The sequence below is a fragment of the Phocoena sinus genome, chromosome 12 (assembly GCF_008692025.1).
Source record: "Phocoena sinus isolate mPhoSin1 chromosome 12, mPhoSin1.pri, whole genome shotgun sequence".
Taxonomy (NCBI): Eukaryota; Metazoa; Chordata; class Mammalia; order Artiodactyla; family Phocoenidae; genus Phocoena; species Phocoena sinus.
This window is the reverse complement of record NC_045774.1, coordinates 72,389,907-72,410,885: the sequence shown is the minus strand read 5'-3', so window position 1 is coordinate 72,410,885 and position 20,979 is coordinate 72,389,907. Positions and strand designations below refer to the sequence as shown.

The 20,979-nt window shown below is 41.3% G+C and overlaps 1 protein-coding gene across 44 annotated transcripts in view; it reads right to left on the bottom strand.

The window, feature by feature from the left end:
• SNAP91 (synaptosome associated protein 91) overlaps positions 1–6,539 on the bottom strand; it is a 155,376-nt gene extending 148,837 nt beyond the window's left edge. For 16 of the 44 annotated variants that reach the window (XM_032651408.1, XM_032651416.1, XM_032651425.1 and 13 more), the window contains exons 1-2: positions 5,981–6,209; positions 4,947–5,106 (exon numbers count right to left, since the gene is read on the bottom strand). In XM_032651408.1, the coding sequence (XP_032507299.1) occupies positions 4,947–5,076 (130 nt within the window). In that variant the 5' untranslated portion in view covers positions 5,077–5,106; positions 5,981–6,209. Of the gene's footprint in view, positions 1–4,946; positions 5,107–5,376 lie in introns of all 44 variants that reach the window. The other 28 variants (XR_004352548.1, XM_032651409.1, XM_032651417.1 and 25 more) reach the window with 12 other exon arrangements.
• Positions 6,540–20,979: the final 14,440 nt, after the last annotated feature.

Here is a 20,979-nt window from a genome sequence, read left to right as displayed (position 1 = left end):
TTTGATGTTGAGAGTAATGTCTAAGTTTGGAATTTTGACAATCTTAAATAGGGTATTTTAAAAGTATAGCATACACAGAAACTGTTCATAAGAGCAATTAACCAAAATGAATCTTATACAAGGGCTGTAAAACTTCCCAAATTCTCCCTGCAGGTGTTTCTCTGGGCCAACTCCATTTTGTTGTTGTTCTTTAACCTTGACGCAGCACTTGGGAAAGCACAGGGTGCCCTACTGGATCCTGTTACTTTATTATTTGACTTGGGCTCTCCCTTAGGCCATCAACTACACAACAGAAAAGGAAAAACAGTGGAAATGTAAAATAGTTTACATTTTGTAATGTAACGCAATCAAGAAGGTGAATGCTTGACAAGTCTGGATGTTCCATGTGCTATCAAATAGGTACACAATGTTAAAGGGAAAGGAAGTGAGGATGTACAGATGGATCCAGAAAAACTAATGTTAAACTAACATTGGTTAGGTGTTTAATTTTCATGTGCAAAGGGCAATCTTATGATAGTATAGAATAAAAGTTTTACATAATCCAAAAGTACCTTAAAATATATAATCCTTATTTAAATTATTAAGGTTAATCATAACCCTTAACTTTCATCTATAACTGCTGATTATGGTCAAGCTTTTCTGAATACATTTTTTTCCTCCAAGAAACATACTATGAGTGAAAAGAAGGACAAAATATATGAGAATATATGTCTAGAGTTTGCTTCTCTCTCTACCTTCTTACTACATGTAATTCTGCCTCCAGATGTTAACAAATCATTTCTTCAAATGTATAAATCATATATCATTAAGCATCATTTTATAAATTACCATAGTTAACAATAATTTTTGTGGCCTATCAACCCAAGGAGAAAAAAATTATCTTCTAAACCAGTACTTTAAATAATATTAAGTACACATTTCATAAAGATTCTGAGCCCATTCAATTAACCCAGTGTCTTAAAAAAAAAGAAAATCACAGAGCCATAAACTCTATTCTTACAACCTTCTAATATGATCTCCAAACTACAAAGTTATATACAAATCAAACTAATTAAAACTTTTTTGGTTTCATGTGCACAGCAAAGGAAACCATAAACAAGATGAAAAGACAACCCTCAGAATGGGAGAAAATATTTGCAAACGAAGCAACTGACAAAGGATTAATCCCCAAAATATACAAGCAGCTCATGCAGGTCAGTATCAAAAAAACAAACAACCCAATCCAAAGATGGGCAGAAGACCTAAATAGACATTTCTCCAAAGAAGATATACAGACTGCCAGCAAACACATGAAAGGATGTTCAACATCACTAATCATTAGAGAAATGCAAATCAAAACTACAATGAGGTATCACCTCAGATCAGTCAGAATGGCCATCATCAAAAAATCTACAAACAATAAATGCTGGAGAGGGTGTGGAGAAAAGAGAACTCTCTTGCACTCTTGGTGGGAATGTAAATTGATACAGCCACTATGGAGAACAGTATGGAGGTTCCTTAAAAAAGTAAAAATAGAGCTATCATATGACCCAGCAATCCCACTACTGGGCATATATCCTGAGAAAACCATAATTCAAAAAGAGTCATGTACCAAAATGTTCACTGCAGCACTATTTACAACAGCCAGGACATGGAAGCAACCTAAGTGTCCATCGACAGATGAATGGATAAAGAAGATGTAGCACATATATATGATGGAATATTACTCAGCCATAAAGAGAAACAAAATTGAGTTATTTGTAGTGAGGTGGATGGACCTAGAGTCTGCCATACAGAGTGAAGTAAGTCAGAAAGAGAAAAACAAATACCATATGCTAACACATATATATGGAATCTAAAAAAAATGGTTCTGATGAACCTAGGGGCAGGACAGAAATAAAGACACAGATGTAGAGAATGGACTTGAGGACACAGGGAGGGGGAAGGGTTAGTTGGGACAAAGTGAGAGAGTGGCATGGACATATATACACTACCAAATGTAAACTAGATAGTTAGTGGGAAGCAGCACAGGGAGATAAGCTTGGTATTTTGTGACCCCCTAGAGGGGTGGGATAGGGAGGGTGGGAGGGAGACGCAAGACGGAGAAGAAATGGGGATATATGTATATGTATAGCTGACTCACTTTGTTATACAGCAGAAACTAACACACCATTGTGAAGTAATTATACTCCAATAAAGATGTAAAAAAAAAAAAAAGACCTATATACCAGCTAAAAAACAGGAAGCTCTTTGTTATGAATATTGAAAATAAACTTACAAGAGAAATTAAAAAAAAAACTTTTTTGGTTTCAAATCCCCAACTCTACATTTTGCACTCTTTTCCTCCTAACTAGTATTTAATATTTTCAAAACTAAATAAACTTAAGATTATTTCAGTGCCTATAGTGAAACTTAGTTATATGTTTGCATGTTTTAATAACTGGTGTAACTCACTTTTAAAACTGGTGTGTTATTGGAACACCTGTGAATAAATTATAAGGTAGTCTACTGTTATTTAAAGGAACATTACAAAGAATTCTGTGCAAAGATCCCCTCTTGCAGTACATATACATACAACACTATTTATATGTTCAGACTTTCCATATCATGTTTTCTTAAAATAGGACATATCAGTAACTTGATACCTATCTTTCCAAATTCTACCCTAAGGTTGGCTTTAAGTGAAGATAATTTATTTTATGTCTTATTGGAAAAGTAAAATGTTAAAAAGAAAGACCAATACTCCTCAGTGCTTGGCTTTTGCTCATTTTTTAAATGACAGAATTAACATTTCTGCACGCATATCATAGAAATTACAATAAGTGTGTGGGGCTGTGATGCTCAATTTCACACAAAGCCATGCAAACAGGATGGGTATTTTGAAGATTAGACCATTCAGGCTCATTTGGTTCCCTTCCCCACCCCCCCAATAGAGAATATTACTAAATAAACCACAGATGGCAGTTAAGTGCAGGGGTTAAAAGGTATGAAAGTTAATTACCTTCCCCGAAACTTTTAAGTGATGATAAATTAATAATGTAAAGCTCAGTGCCCAGCATATAGTAACTGCTCGATAAATGTTTAGCTCTTATGATTGTCCATGTTCTTAACTCAATACGAGTTCCTGCTTCCACGGCTTTCCTTAAATCTTCCTGCTGTGTTCCACATCTTCAGAATCACTTCACTTACTAACATATGCTGGAGAGACTGAAAAACCCCCCACCTGGAAAATTTATAAAAGACTTTTCAAGATCTAAAGATTAAGGTGACTATCTAGATATGGAAAAGTCAGTCTTTATGTGAATCACGTTTAATGAAATACCTGTAAGTGTTCTCTGAAATGTATCAATGTATCGATCTATCATTTTCAAATCATTGAGCAAATCCATAACCTATAGCTTTTTTATTATGAGGATTTGCTACACCTACACCTATCTTTAAAACATGAATCATCCTCCCAGAGTTGGGGAAACTGATCAAAGATGGCTAAACGATTCAGCACGCTGCAGCAAAACGAGCTGGTCATGAATTTATAATTTCCACTTCTGTTAGGGTCCCTGGCCACCTCTCTCACCCTGTACTGCATGTATAACACACGATACCATAATCAACACATTTTGTTGAAAATTCCCTCAGGAAAAGAGTAATGGTGTTTCCCCCTCAGGCAAGCTTCTGGTAGCAAAATTATTCAATTTTATGAGACAACAGGTTCGCAAGGCCGGAGAACCCTTACGATATCCAGCTGTCAGCTTCATCAAGCTTTGCTTAAACAGGTAACAGGACCAGAGTCAATTCTAACAGTGGTGCCATTTTCTCAGCTGCACAAGGCAGACACTGGGGAAGGCCTCAAGCATAAGAAAACCAGAAAATGGGCAAAGGAAGCCAGGTGGGAAATGGGTATGGCTTGACCTGCCTGTGTCTTTCATGCCAGCACTGACCTTTACCAACGAACACAATAGCAGGACAGATTCTAAGCAGGTCCCAAAAGACTGAACAGCAACTACAGAATATATTCTGATGTAGCCTTACTTATAAGGAGCCTCACTACTCAAAGCAGGTGAAAGCCTTTTTCTAAGTGTCCCCATTTGCCCTTCAATAACTAAACATTTACTGTTAATAAAATGAAATATTTACTTCAGAAATATATAGATTCCAAACTAGATTAAAAAACCCAATACTTTAAAAAACCCATCAAAAAACCCAATACTTTAAAAAAAATTATAAGTTGAATGTTTTCATCTAAAATTGCACCATCTCTAAGGCTGGGAAAGCACATCCATTTTGTGTCCACTGCATGGTCATTCTGCCCAGCAGTTCCCAAGAATGGGACAAAGGAGTGTGCCGGGATGGGTAAAATGAAATCTCCATTATCTATGATGTGCAATTTCCTCATTGAAGAGCTTGAATTTGTTTCAGTTTGGTGTGGTGACATACAACACACACTCAGGCACCAAATCTCAGCAGCAGCACCGAAAAAGATGACACTTTTAAAACTACCCAAAATGTATTTAGGAAACAACTAGGGTGATAAATTTGACCTTCCATGAATCCATTTTTGGGGTTACTGTTGTTACCACTGTGTAACCCCTCATTTCCTCGAACGTGGACTGGAAAAGGGGAAGGGTGGAGAAAGGAAGGAGGAAAAGAGGTGAAAAGCGCCTAACCCTGAATTTACAATTTCTTGGTATCTTAAATTATTAATCTATCTATCTATCTATCTATCTATATAATCGTTTTTTTCCTCCAGCAAAACCTTGGAGGTCAACAGGAGAAAAAAATGGCTCAAAGTCAAGGTTTCAGGGCCGACCCAAGGCGACACCTCTACGGTGGGAGATTTCGAGCTCAGGGGCAGCCCCGCTGGTAGGTCGGAAGGCTGCAGCATTATCGACCGAGCGCCCAGGCCGCGTCGCCCGTATCCACGGCGCCTCGGCCATGCGCATGTCCCACTTATATAAAGAGATGCTTACAGTCCAGGTGCTTCTTCTTGGGGCCCATCACTTCATGAGTGGTGGCTTTGCACACCGCTCTGGCTACAGCGGAGCCTGTCACGCTGTACTGAGCGGCGGCGATCCGATCCGTGAGCGTTTGGCCCGACATCTTCTCCGGTCGCGTCTACCGCCTTCTCTTCTGCGGGAAAAAGGGGGAGATGGTCCTGCTTTAAGCCGCAGACCAGACCCTCCGAGCACCCAGGCCTTGCCTCCTCCAGCCGCAGGGCGGCTCTCTTCTCCGTCCCCGCCCTGGTACCACCTTCCCGGAGGCAGCACCGCGCTAAGCTCCGCTCGAACGACGCGGTTTAGGAGTCTTGAGCGAGACTAGTGCGAGTCCGGTGCCAGCATCGTGACAATGTCCCCGACCGACCCCCCCCACTCCCCTCCCCCCAGATGCTGCCCGCCTCACCCTTCCGCGCCCCCCCCGTCCATCAGCACTTCCCCTGCAAGCTATCTCGGGTGCCAGCCCAGCTCCCGCGTGCGTCGGGGTTATGCCCTGGGCGCCGCGCCCGCCGTGTGCCCACCTCTCGCCTGCCAGCCGCAGCGTCTCCTCCTAGCAGCCCGCAGGCTTCAGAGAATGGATCGTATACCCAAGCCCTGGCCGTCTCCCTCCTCCTCCTCGCGCTGCTGCAGCAACCGGCTCGTCCTCCCTCGGTCGCGGCAGAGATTATCCTAGTATTGCGCCATATTACGCGCCCGCCTCCCCTTCCTTCCTCGCCGCGGTCTCCAAAGACCCGCCGAGGCCCTCCGCCCGGACCCCCTCCCTTCGCCCCCAAATCGCCGCCGCAGGGGCCGCCCCAGGACTCCGCGGAGGCGCCGGAGTCTCGCAGCGCCTCGCCCTTCCTGACAGCGGAGCAGAGACGGGCTGACAGCCCAGCCCCCCGCCCGCCCTTCAGCGCGCCGCGGAGCTGTCACACGGCCGCTGCCCTTCTCCGCGCCCTAGGATTATCCTCTCCGGATCCCCGGGCGGCCCAAGCACGGGGAGGGGGCCGAGCCTGGGCGGCGGTACTCACCCCGCCCCAGGAGCGGCGCCGCCAGCCGCAGGATGAGCGGAGCCCAGGCCGCCGAGGGAAGTCGCGTCGGGTGGGTGTGAGCGGCCGCGAGCGGACCCGGTGTCCGCTGCGCGCCGCCTCCGGCCCTGGCCCGGCCCCCGCCCTCAGCTCCGCGGTCCCTGCGCCCGCCGCCCGTGGCCCCAGGAGCCAGCCGCACCCGCCCGCCGCCGTGTCTCTCCAGCCCTCCGCGCTGCGTCTCCATCCCCGCCCCCACCTCAGCTGTAGCTGCTCTGACGAGTCAGGTGACGGCGGCGGACAAACCCGGGCGAGCTCTCCACGCAGCGCCTCGCGGCCCCCTCCCAGCTACTCACACACGCCGCCCCCCGGGGCCGCGAGCCTACAGGCAAGGGGGCGCCGCGCGCGAGCATCCCCGGCAGGCGCGAGGAGAGGAGGCGGGGAGGCGAGGAGGGCGACACTCACCCAGCCAGCCACCCTCCGCCAGGCGCCCAGCTGCCTCTCGGCTCGCGGGACCCGCACCCAGCACGCACTGCGTGCGCGCGCACCACGCACACCTGCCGGCCGACTGCGGGATGCGCCGGGGGCGCCGGGGGCGTTGGCGCAGTTGGGCAAGTGGGCTCCTGGAGTTCAGCGCTGTGAAGGCCGCGACTGGGGCGTCGTCCCGCGCTGCCTGGCAAAGCCCAGCCAGCTCTCCCCTACCTCTGACTCGCCCGCCCGTCAAAGGCAGCAGAGGCCCTGATGGGCAGGGCGATTTAAAATGTCAGATTCTGCTGGCCAACCGCGCCCGTTACCTGTGCGTCCTCAACTCCTTGGAGCTCCTCTACTTGTCTCTGTTTTAGTTGGGATCTGGGGTGGGCAGTTAATTCTAGCCACTTTGGTCTGAAACGCATAGTGAAGTCTACCACAAGGACGAGTAATTCACAAAACCATCAATCGAGTCCCAGATCATACGCACAGTAATCATTTAGGTGTGCAAGGAAAACTCTTTGTACCCCTAAGTAATTTTTGCCAATGAAATAGTGTTTGAATGTCTTAAGTGTATTTGAATTGTATACATGGATTTCTAAATAGGGATTTGGCTATGCTAAAAGTTTCACGCGTTGACATTTTCAAAGACTGTTATTTACCTTAACCTAAAAAAATATTTTAAATTCTCATGGTACAATCACGATCAGAACTTCATTTGTGAATTTTCTTGCCATGTTTCCTGGCTACAGGTGGCCTCTATTAGGCCTGGAGGCTTTAAAATGTCCACCTATAGATATCAAGGTTTTGTTGTGTACTCTCTTTCACCTGGTACAGTGTTGAGTACGAATCATGATTTTGTAACTGTTGGGACTGATTCTAGCATTAATCGCAAGCTTGACAACTAAAGAAAGGCAGCCCAAGACTATCTTTATCAGGATTCAAATGCTAGTCTTACCATATCTAGCAATACCACACCTAGATATTTAAACAAAAGAAATATATAAAAACACACTTCCATTCAAAACCTTGTCCTCCCATTTTGTAATAGATTTATATAGTGGCTCTGAACTGGAAGAGTGTTATTCTAGCGGTAAATGGATAAACAAAATGGAATATTGCTAAGCAATAACGAGGAAGGAACTAAAAACATAGATGAATCTCAAATGTATTATGCTACATCAAAGAAGCCCCACCTCAAATGCTACTTATAGCTGTGATTCTCTTTATATAACATTCTAAAAAAGGCAAAACTATAGAAACAAAGCATGTCAGCTGCCAGGGATGGGGGAAGAGATTGACTGCAAAGGGGCAGAAGGAAACTTTTCTGGAGTGATGGAAAAGTTGGATATCATGATTGCGATGATAGTTACACAACTGCATATATTTCTCAAAACTTATCAAATTGTACACTTAAAATTGGTGACTTTATTGTATGTAAATTGAACCTCAATAAATCTGATAAAAAGAGCTGGAGTGGCAATATTATCAGACAGAACAGACTACACAATAAGGAATATTAGGAGTGTTAAAGAGGCACATTTCATAAAGATAAGAATTCCTCAAGCATATTTAAGAATCCTACCTGTATATATATCGAGAAGAGTTTCAAAATGGGCTGAAGCAAAAACGAATAGCATTGAAAGGAGAAATAGGCAAATCCACAATTATACTTCAGGATTTCAACACTCTTCTACTGATAGCACAGGTGGACAGAAAGATTACAGATGACTTGAAATAACCATATCAATCAATTTGACCTAATTGACAATTATAAAGGACTCCACCCAACAACAGTGGAATACATTCTTTTCAAGTGCGCATGGCATAGTTATCAGGATAGACCACATTCTGGACCATAAAGCTAGTTTCATAAATTTAGAAGGATTACTATTATACAAACTGCATTCTCTTACTACTGTGAATTTAACTGAAAATTAATAACAAATAGATATCTGGAAATCCCTACATGTTTAGTAATTAAACAACACATTCCAAACAACCCATGGGTCTAACTTTCCCATAGGAAATTTAGAAATTACTTTGAATTAAATAATAATGAAAATGCTACATATCAAAACTTGTGGGAGGGCTTCCCTGGTGGCGCAGTGGTTGAGAGTCCGCCTGCCGATGCAGGGGACACGGGTTCGTGCCCCGGTCCGGGAAGATCCCACATGCCGCGGAGCGGCTGGGCCCGTGAGCCATGGCCGCTGAGCCTGCGCGTCCGGAGCCTGTGCTCCGCAACGGGAGAGGCCACAACATTGAGAGGCCCGCGTAACGCAAAAAAAAAAAAAAAAAAAAAAAAAAAATTGTGGGAGGCAGGTAAAGCAGAAATTAGAGGGAAACTTATAGCATTAAGATACTTTAAAGAATGAAAAACAACTAAGAAACGAGAAAAAGAAGAAATGAAACTCAGCATGAGCAGAAAGAAAGAAATAATAAAGATAAAAGTAAAAATCAATGAAAGTGAAAATAGACAAATAATAGAGAAATTCAATGAAACCAGAAACTGTTTATTTGAAATGATCAATAAAACAGATAAGCTCCCTAGCCAGAAAGGAAAAAGAGAGATAACACAAATTTTCAGTGATAATAATGAAAGAGGGGATAGGTCTTATGGATGGTAAAAGGATAAGAGATTGTTCTGAACATTATGCCAATAAATTATACAATTGTCATGAAATAAGGAAATAGTGTAGAATACTGGTTCTCCCATAGTCCAAAAGTGATGTTGGGTCATATACATTGCTACTAGTTAAGAGACTGTGAGCAAGTAACGTGATTCCAAAAATGGTTAAAATAATACGATCTGTGAGTGATATACTTTTCAAAAATAAATTGGAGTGGATTCCTTGTAATCCTATAATAGTGTGATATTACATACAGTAAATTATGTACACGTGGCATGGGAAGTATGGAAAGCCATCGTCTGTCTTCAGTATGCTAATCATGTCTCTGTTACTATACATGGGAGAGTGTTCCACACATGAACATCCTTCTGTCATGGGTGGTAGCAGAAAAATGTTTGAAAATCTCCCTACAATGGAAGTATCATATACAAATTAGTGAATCATGTCAAGGGTAAAACCAACTTTTGAGATGTAATTGGTTGTTTTGGAAGAAAATCTTCCTAAGCTTTGAAAATAGTAGCATATTTCCAGTGGCAAAGATTAAGAAATGCCATGTTCTTATCTCCAGAAAAACTTAGAAATTTCAACCATGAAAGTTGAAGGAAAGAAAATTGACTAAAAGAAATACATTGAGAGAAAGAAAAAGGATTCCTTGTCAATATATTCCCTCTGAAAGCCCAAGGACATAATAAATAATATCCAACAAATCTGAAGCAAGAATAAGTATTGACAGTCAATATTTTTAAAAATGGAAAGGTTTTTTGATCTCTCTCAGTGGTCAGAAAAGAAGTTAAATACATAGATATCCAAAACATGTTTTTAAAAAATACATTGCACTTATTTTTTCTGAACCAATCTACATATATGTCACCATATACATTCTTTTTCTGTATGTCTGATTTAATACATATTTTCTTCTGAGTATCAGATTTAATAAAGAAAAAACCTAACAATAATTACATGTAGATCGACAATTTACACCAACATGTGAGGGCAAATGTCTTTAAGACACAAGAGTAAGATACAGTGAGTACAAGAAACAGAAATAAAGCTAAGGCCAATCTGATTGCCTCAGGCAACGACCTGAGGAGGAAGTGGAATTTGCATTTTTCTCTAAAAACTTAATGTCCTTCTTCAGGTAAAACTGTAGAGTGATTTTATTCCAGGGATGCTTTTCTGACAAAGCAGAAAAAAACACATGAGGTGCAAATATAACTATATTGGAATATATCCACCTCCACATACAAATGTGACATGTCTGTCCAAACTCAAAAGCAACCAACAACCAAAAACCAAATTTGATATCCTGAATGCACTTGTACTGTACAGAGACAAAAAGATTGCTTCTCTTTTAAATGATTTTTTAAATTAATTAATTAATTAATCTTTGGCTGCATTGGGACTTCATTGTGGTGCGTGGGCTTCTCATTGTGGTGGCTTCTCTTGTTGTGGAGCACGCTCTCTAGGCGCGCAGGCTTCAGTAGTTGTGACACGTGGGCTCAGTAGTTGTGGCTCGCAGGCTCTAGAGCGCAGGCCCAGCAGTTGTGGTGCATGGCTTTAGTCGTTCCACGGCATGTGGGACCTTCCCAGACCAGGGCTCGAACCCGTGTCCCCTGCATTGGCAGGCAGATTCTTAACAAGTGTGCTGCCAGGGAAGTCCCACTTCTCTTTTATAAGATGGCAAATGAAAGGGACCATGAAACTGATGAGGATTCTAACATAGCAAGAAAACTGTAGGTTGCATGAAATATCAGTAAGATTGAGATTCAAACAACTAGATCATCTCAGGAAATATAACATTTCATCCATGAAACCATTCAACTTATTTAAGAATGGAAGTAAACAAAGAGACAGTATATTCCAAGACAGGACAAACATTTATTAAGTTGGTTCTGCTTCATAATCAGTCTAGGAATGAATTCCATGACAATAAGCATATTTGAAGGAATATGTACATTTTAATACATGATAACAATTAGAATAATTTAAATATGGTGTTTTCATTTTGCTTCCCTGTTTTAAGTCTCATGTGGCTGTTCCGGTTACTTACTGTTGTACAACAATCTTTGGCTTAAAAAAGCAATTTCTTATTCTCTTTCACAGTTCTGTAAATTAACAGGGCTCTGCTGGGTAGTTCTCCTTTGAAGTCTTTCATGTGGTTGCAATCAGATGACAGCCAGGGCTGTGGTCATCGGAAGTCCCCGCTGGGCTGTCCAAGATGGCTTATTCACTCTCATGCCTGGCACTTGACACTGGCCGTTCACTGAGAGCTCATCTGAGGTTTCTACCAGGGCACCAACACAAGTTATCTTTATGTGGCTTGGGCTCCTCATGGGAAAGTGGTCCAGGGTAGTCACATTTCTTACATGCTGGCTGGCTTCCAAGAGGGAACATCCCAAGGTGAGTGCTCCAAGAAACCTAGGTGGAAGCTATAAGTTTTCTTGTGACCTGACTCCAAGGTCATGCAGCAGCAGTGCTCTTATATTCTATTGATCAAAAGCAAGCGACACAGACAGCCCAGATTCAAGGGGAAGAGACTCTTACTGGAAGGTTCATTTGGGGACCAACTACCACAGTGACACACAGAAGTAAACCCTTGTGAAGGACCTATAGAGAGAAACCTATGCTCTCAAAGTATGAGGTTAAGTGATTCACTTAGGTCTCATGGAGAAGTACCCCCGAAATTAGCAAAAAATTGCTTGAGCATAAATTAAAATAACACAGCGCACAATTTCCTCTGGTTGGAATAGTCTCTCTCACATACTAGGTAAACTCCTACTCATCCTTCAAGACCCCAGATTGAGTTGCACATGATCTGCAAATCTTTCCCAAATCCTCTGTTAGTCTCTTATTTTTACAAATAAGGACATTTAAGACTTGAGAGTTTAAGTGACTTTCCCTCTATCACACAGTGAGATAATGGCATAACAAATCCTAAACCCCACATGTCCAATTTCCAATCCAGTGTTCTTTCCACTGTACTCATTGCTTCTGATAAAGATATGATAGTATTACAATAGACTCTCATGTCATAATATTAATTCGCTTTTTAGTCAGCAAAGTCCTTTTTAGAAATTTATGGGCTAGGAAGTGTCACAGCTAATATCTTAGGTTACAGTATTGGTTTGAATCCCTTGCATTGGACCTTATTCGCTGTATGACTGGGCAAATTCTGTAGTCTTTAAGGCTTAGTTTCCTCACCTGTTAAACAGGCATGATCATAACATCCACCTCAAAAAATTGTTATTACCACCAAATGAGACAATGGCAAATAAAGCCCATAGCACAGTGTATGACGCACATTAAAAGACCAATAAATGTGATTAATAGTACTCAGAGGGCTTCCCTGGTGGCGCAGTGGTTGAGAGTCCGCCTGCCGATGCAGGGGACGCGGGTTCGTGCCCCAGTCCGGGAAGATCCCACATGCCGCGGAGCGGCTGGGCCCGTGACCCATGGCCGCTGGGCCTGCGCGTCCGGAGCCTGTGCTCTACAACGGGAGAGGCCGCAACAGTGAGAGGCCCGCGTACCACAAAAAAAAAAAAAAAAAAAAAAAAAATAGTACTCAGAATAGTTCATGGAATAATGGATTCTGAGTAATAGTACTCAGAATTGTTCATGGAGTAATGAATATATGGTCTTGTTACATTATATTTTTATTATTTTATTTTATTAATTTGGAACTAAAATTCAAATTTATACAGTTCTCTGATAAATACATTATTCAGCTAGTATCATTTCTAAAGTGAGAAAATAAACTAAGAATTTACCTAGTTCCTGAGACATGAAACCAGGTTATTTCAAATATCATCATAGGTTGAACTGAGCTTCTATTATTCTCAGTAAACTAGAGAAGAAAACACTCGCATATACAGTCATTGTACAGTAATGCTGTTCTGAACAGCAATTTTTTTCTATTTTTTTCCAATCTAAAGAGATGATTTCAAGGGAATTCTTGGGGGTGAGAAGATTTTTCTTTGAAAAAGGAGAGAATTAAGCAGAAAAGTTTGTCTGGAGATGGAAGTTCCCTAAATAAATTTCTAACTGAAAAGCATGTGAGGGCTGAGCCAGTGGGCCTCACCTCCCACTGTGTATTTCTTTAAGTTTTCTTCTCGTTATTTTACCTTCTGTATTTTCAGTTGTTCTTTGTATTTGTCTACAGTTTATATTCTGAACTGCTTAGGGTGAGTGACTCAGGCTGTCTTTGATATTGGGTATTATAGAAGGCTGTGCATTTCTCTTTGTCCAGATGCAGGAACACAGCAGTGCACTAGGAAAAGACCCAAGGTTCTGACCCTCCCTCAAATTGTGTAACTGGAACATGCACACATTGCCGGTCAGTAATTGCAGAGATCAGCTATAATTATAATTGTATAATTATCAACTATAATTATATCAGTCATCCACTTCTGTTTCTCCAGTAAAGAGAATATTAAAGAGAAATGGAAAGTTTAGGCCATTTGATGTTCAGTATAACCAGATGAGAATGACTGCTGTGTTACTGTTTAAACTAATTTTGGCTGGAACAAGTAAGGCCTTACTCTTTCTAGCGCATAATGCATTTAACAATATTGAATTTTGTTTCTACTTGCCTCAGGTGCTTTCCTTTGTCCAGGGGCTTATGCTTCAGGCATGTGGATGTCATTACATAGGACAGAGGACTGTCATGCGAGGTTTAGAAAATTAGAAGTCTCTACATTTATAGTTTATTCGAATATTTATGTTAGCCTCATGGTAGAAAGTTCCCAAATTAAACTCCAAATACAAGTATAATGAAACAAAATATATAATTTCCTTTCTAACAAAATGTTAGTTTGGAAAACCAACTTCTCAATGGAGGATCACATTTTCGCTCTTAAGGAGGAAGACAGGTAAAAAAAATAATGCCAGGGTGCCAGCTCTTTGGATATATGTATATGTATAATGGATTCACTTTGCTGTATACCCGAAGCTAACACAACATTGTAAATCAACCGTACTCCAATAAAATTAATAAAGAAAAGAACGAGTTGATTGTTGTGCTTCCCCAAATTTATGGCCATTATTGACTTGATCAGTGTATGTCTTAACCTTAAATTTTTGTCTTATTCAACTTAAAACTGGATTAATTCTGTTATTGTGAATGATTTTAGATGTATTCATAAGAAAAAAACTTGAAATTCTCCGGCATCATCGTTCATCACTCGTAGACCTGGAGGCTTGTTATGTCTCTGTTTCAGATGCTTCTAGATGGGTATCGCCAGAGATGTGCATTTGATTTAATGATACCTGAATCAGTGTCAGTGGTGCATCTTTTATATCTACTAGATGTGGAGAGACAGCCAATTTGTTTCCATCGTTACTGACTTTATTCTACAGCCCCTGTCAAGTTCACTCAGGATGTTGCTGATAAGAAAGAGTGAATATTGACATACAAGAAAACCCTAAAGCTTCCATTTCATGGACATAGGCAATAAAATAGGAATCAAATAAATAAGTCAATAAACTTAGTATTTATGTAGCTTTGTTACCTAGGGACATCAAAATATTTCTCATTAGTCAGCAGCAAAATTTTGAAGATATACATTTCTTTCGGGTAACACATACTCTTGTTTGGTCTTTGAAGTTTTGTTGGGGACTTCAGCCCTTAGCCTGGTGCTGTCCAGTGAGGGACATTTTTTGGCAGCTGTGTGGTTTACTGCTGGTTGCTGTCCTTTGCATTTGGAGATATTATTGATTGTCATTACCAATCAGTCCTTATTAGGGAGCCATAGCCCTTTCTGAACTATGTATATAAATATTGTTGATGAATTTCCAACTATACTCATGGTTTGTGTGGCTGCTTCTGTTTGAGACCTGCCTCAGATACACAATCTCTTACTTATAAACCCTTAATGGTGATTATATTCACTTAAGTACATCATCTCTCACGGGCTATAACCCCCTCATAGCCCACAGCCTTGCCACTTACTAGGCATAATAAGCCCTCAAAACACATCTGGTGGGCTTCCCTGGTGGCGCAGTGGTTGAGAGTCCGCCTGCCGATGCAGGAGACATAGGTTCGTGCCCTGGTCGGGGAAGATCCCACATGCCGCGGAGCGGCTGGGCCCGTGAGCCATGGCCGCTGAGCCTGCGCGTCCGGAGCCTGTGCTCCGCAACGGGAGAGGCCACAACAGTGAGAGGCCCGCGTACCACAAAAAAAAAAAAAAAAAAAAAACCACATCTGGTGCTTTCTCTAGTTGCAGCTGTCTGAGCTTCAGCTGGCAATAGTGGAGGCATTTCCAAGTCCTCATCTGCTTCATTTCATACAGCCGCGTGTAGCAGAATCCTTTAATGTCAGGGGTCTGTCCACAGTCAAGGAACTCATTGCTGCAGAGTCTCTGTTGCCCCTTTGTTCTCCCTAGTGACCATCTCAAAGGCTGGATGACATTTATGATAGGTGTAAGTGTTACTGTCATCTGGAAAGTTAGACCCATACCTCTGGAGCTTGATAACTCACCAATTCTAAACTTTGAATGCTTCATCTTGGCCTCCTTGATTCAGGAAACCAAAGTATCTGTCTTCAAACACTGCCCTGGGACCTCTGACTCCACAGAGTAGATGAAAGGTCTTAATTGTGGTAGGGATACCTCGCAGAGGCTTGACTGAGATCAGGTCAGTGGAGATGTGCTCATTCCATGGCCAGGAAATTCCTTCCTACATGGAATCTTCAAGAATAGCAAATAGCAGAATTATTTGAGGAATAAAATAACACAACTCACCTTCATAATCTTGAGGGATATCTTGGGCTAGTGGAATGAAAGATATTCTTACATGTGTGAAAGAATATTCTGGCACAAGCTATGTCCATTTTTATTAACTATGAACAAGTTTATGTAGAATAGATTGCTTTAATTGTTGTTGAAAGCATATTTTTGGGTGCTTTATTCAGGCTGATCTAGGTACAGAAGGATGAAAAAAAAAAGGATATGAATCTCAGCTCATCTCTAGTGTTTGAGGTGCAGGTGTCTATGACCAAATTGCACATATTGGGGTAACATTCAACATGCCAGAAAATGCTCGGTGTTCATTAACCTTGGTGAGCCTAGGACCAAGCAGGCAATACCTAGTTATCCAGGCAAGTGTGTTATGAAGAAGCAGAACCCAGTTAGCAGGTCAAGGGCAGGGGCAGGAGTGCTAGAAAGAGAAACTCTAGAGCAGGGATTAAAAGTCATTCTTTAATACTACCCACTGATTCAGACTTGGAATAACACTCATTCTGCAAGGATGAATAAAAGAACCCCATTTCCAAAAATGGGTGCATAGGCAAGAAACCAAGCTCAGTGAGAACTCTGCCTTATTTTAGTCTCATTATCTTGCACTATAGTTTCATGTGAAAGCTGTCTTCAAGTGGTTTAGAAAGTAGACAATAATATGCAATCATATTTCTTTATAGTGCTAGACATATAAATGAAGTAATGCAATTATTTTTGGTGTTTATATTTGCTTTAACATATCTATATATGTTTAATGCAAAGAAGATTTCCAATTATAATCTCATTGTCTTGCTTTTGGCCAAAATAACTTTTAAAACTGGAGCTAACTGAATGTGTTTTTTTAAATAAAAGTTAAATATATCTTCCTCTATTTACCTAAGCCTTCTCATTTTTTTTTTACAAATAATTTCCTGACTAAACAATTGGCCCATTTTACCTCTTAAAATCTGTGTCCCTCCTCAATACAGATAAATATTTGATGAGTGAGCTAATAAATGAATGGACCGATATCTACCATGGTGCCAAAAATGTAATAGATGTTCATTAAATGAGTTTAATAAATGAATGAATGGGAAATCATGGGTAGTAATGACATTGACAATGGAAATGGTTTTTCCTGGAAAATTTTATTGGTGAAATAAGCTTGGAAACTCTTCAGATCCCTCTGATTATATGAGGTCAGATACACAGGGAAATTAAAGGGAGAATTCCCAGCCCTTTTTGCAACTCAACTGGCTTTTCTCCAAGGAATTCTAGACATTGTCACAAGCTATACTCTGCCAACTGCACATTAGTCCTTAAAACACCTTCAAGTAAGGCTACAATTGTGTTTCAAAAGTAGGTTTAAAGGGTTAATCACTCCTGTGTTGCGAAAATACTTTCGTTTAGTCAGCACAGCAGAATATTTTGATTGTTATATGTATAGAACATGGTAAAAGAGCTAAGCTGTCACAGTCACTCACGATTCCTGACCATGTTTCATAATCTTTTCTTCCTAAAATTTGCTCAGTGTTTTGATATTTGATCAACTAAAAACATTTTTCCATACACTTGAGTAAGGAGATGATGCATTTCTGCTGCAGCAACAATTTTCAAGAATCAAATCACCGTCCATGCTTTGCCTAGTTAGGAAACAGTTATTTTCAACAAAGTATATTGAAGCATAAACACTGGTAGATAGGCCATCTTACAATATAGCTTTAAATAATAATGTGATATGCCGTTAACTCAACAAATATCTGTTGAGAATCCACGTGGCAGGTACTTTCTAGGAAAAAAAAATCCTTGCCCCAGTGGAGCTTACATTCTAGAAGAGAAGACAGAAAATCAACTAATAAATAAGTAAATTATCAAAATGTTAGAAAGGGACAAGTGCAATGGAAAAAGAGAAGAGCAAGTAGCATCTGGAGGCTAATGTGGGAAGATGGGGCTGTAATCTTAGAAAGGGTGGTAAAAGGTGGTGGGTTCATGGAGGAGGAACATATAAGTAAAGACTTGAGGAAGATGGGACTTCCCTGGCGGTCCCGTGGTTAGGACTCCACGCTTCCAATGCAGGGGGTGTGGGTTTGATCCCTGGTGGGGGAACTAAGATCCAGTGGCCAAAAAAAAAAAAAAAGACTTGAAGAAGATGAATGAGCCACTATGGTGTCCAACACATTACTTCCTCTTGTAAATTTCCTTTTGAGCAGCCCTCATATGTCTGTATGAGGGTGATGTCATCCCCCTGCCTAAAACTTCAATCATTTTCTGCTGCGTTTAGTGTAATGTGCCATCTCTTTAATTTGTTCTATGACAACCTCCGTGATCTCATTCCTGTCTCAACTCCAGCCCCCTGCCTCTTTCTGTTGCTTACTATGCCCCAGCCACGCTGGATTTATTTCAGTTCCCTCTCGAATACCAATGGCTTTCCTACAAGCATTTCTCTCCGCCTGTAACCATTCCCTGGACTGGACTTTTACCTGACCCACTTTCCAGCCAGCTGATGCCTCTCACCCTCCAAACTGTCCCCCGTTCTTAGATTTTCATTGCACATTATATTTGCCTTCCCAGTTCTTATCGCAACAATAAGTAAATAATTGTTTGTGTAATTATTTAATTTCTATTTTTCCTGATAGACCTTAAGCCATATGATACGGATGTTGTCTGATGTCTGCCTTGTTCATTCCTATATCCCTAGTGCCTGGGATGTGATAGATAGTCAATATTTGTTGAGTGAATAAAGCAAGCTTGAAATGAGGTGGGATGCCTGTTGTTGAGCTAGGGAGAAAGAGTGTACCCAGATTACACAGTGGGCAAATAATAATGAAAAGTATTCTTTCCCTGAATGACCTAAACATACTATTAAACCAAATGGTCAAGACTGAAAGACCATTAAGGTCTATAGGCAACCCTTTTACGGTCTATTCTTCTCATGGATCCGCATATAACTGGCAATGAATCTTCTTCGATAATGATTATAGACTAGAAAGTGTCACCATTACTGCTCTTCTCCAAACATTTCACTCTCCCCCAGCCCCTGGTTTCCAGGCATGTGGTAGGGATGCACTTCCCTGCCCTTCTGAAGTTGGGTGTGGCCACGGGACCTTCTCTGGCTCGTGAACTGAGTAGCTATAGGATATATCACTTCTGGCAGGAAACTTTAAGAGTCACTGCACACTTGGCCACCTTTTTCCTTCTGTTTGCCACAGCACCAGGCAGTGCTTTAGGTGGCAGCTAGTCTGTGAGCGGGTCCCTGCACTGGAGTAACATGGCGCTCCCAGCTGACCCACAATGGATATATAGCCTAGAGGAGTAATTCACCTTTACTGTATTTAAGTCACTAAAACCTTGGGTGATTTGCTTTTACAATATCATCTAACTTATCCCGACTGACACAGAAATAGGTTTTGAGGCTCAGTTGTACAAAGAAATTTTCAAGCACCATCGCCATTTCTCTCCTGGATAGCCTCTTAACTCATCTCCCTGTTTCCACCCACCCTCACTGCTCTCGAATCTGTCTTCTACATGGTTACCAAAGTGATTTTCCTAGAAGAGCGCTCTGATCAGACCCTTCCATGTCAAACTCTCTGAAGAAGCCGCATTAACTTCAGGATTAAGTCCAAATCCTCAGCAGGCTGTGTACAAGCAGGACACCTGAGAGCCTCAGCCCCTGCCCCTGTGCCTTCACAAGGTGAGCTGCACACTCAGCCTCCACATTCCTATAATGCCTTACACACGCTTCTGCATTAGTGCGTTTTACAGTATGTTGCCTTCCACCGCAACCGCTTGCAGACTCTGTGGCAACAGAACATAGTGTGACAAGGATTGTAGTGCCTCTCCAGGGTGGCCCCGCCTCAGCCCTTGCAAGTCCTTATTCAGAGCTGAGCTAGTGAATAGAAGAGAGCATACACCATGCTTGTCATGGAAACAGTCAGGTGTACATTTCTGCTAAGTTATTTTCTTTTCTCCTTAATAAGATAAAAGACATATTTTTTATGTGTATTGAACACATTCTGTCTTGAATGATGTGTATGTTTCCTATATGTGAACCTGGAGTCCATTTTCCTAGTCTTTTTATTATTACATGTTACCTTCTTCTATAGGAGTTATTTCTATGGGAGACTGAAAAAAATAAAACTATAAGTACAGACTATTCTGTTCAATGTAGCTCCATTATATTTAATGAAACAGTGTCCACCAACACTGTCACAGGGTCAGAAACTGAACCCCTCACACCATGCTCAGAAGAAACAAACTTCATGTGGTCTCACTGCAAGTAAAATAATTTATTGATTTAAATTTAGTTGACTATCACCAAAGCTCGGACACTAAATTTAAAATGTATGTTGTTGTTGTTTTTTAACATCTTTACTGGAGTATAATTGCTTTACAATGTTGTGTTAGTTTCTGCTGTACAACAAACTGAATCAGCTATATGTATACGTATATCCCCATATCCCCTCCCTCTTGCGTCTCCCTCTCACCATCCCTACCCCACCCCTCTAGATGGTCACAAGGCACCGAGCTGCTATGCAGCTGCTTCCCGCTAGCTATCTATTTTACATTTGGTAGTGTATATATGTCAATGCTTTATATTACAGAAAAAAAATAAGTTAACAATCTAGTTTGAAATACCAGGACCACATGAATAGGAAGAAAGGCCTGTTGGGCCAAAGATACTTGAATGTTTATCTAGTACATGCTCTTGCCTTCTGATAACGATCCACGTGAGTCATTCCACACTAGGGAAAATCTCTTTTTTTAATGAAGATTCGAGAAATGAATTCCATAAGCTCTCTCTTTTTTTTTTTATTAAGGTATAGTTTTTCTACAATGTTATATAAGGTTCAGGTGTACAACATAGTGATTCACAATTTTTATTTATTTTTTACTTTTGAAAATATTTATTTATTTAGGCTGCGCCAGGTCTTAGTTGCGGGATCTTCGTTGTGGCATGAAGGATCTTTAGTTGCAGCATGCGGACTTCTTAGGTGTGGCATGCATTCAGGATCTACTTCTCCAACCAGGGATCGAATCTGGGCCCACTGCATCGGGAGCGTGGAGTCTTTGACCCACTGGACCCCCAGGGAAGTCCCCCACAACTTATAAAGTTTATACTCCATTTATAGTTATTATAAAATATTGGCTATATTCCTCATGTTGTACAGTATGCCCTTGTAGCTTATTTATTTATTTA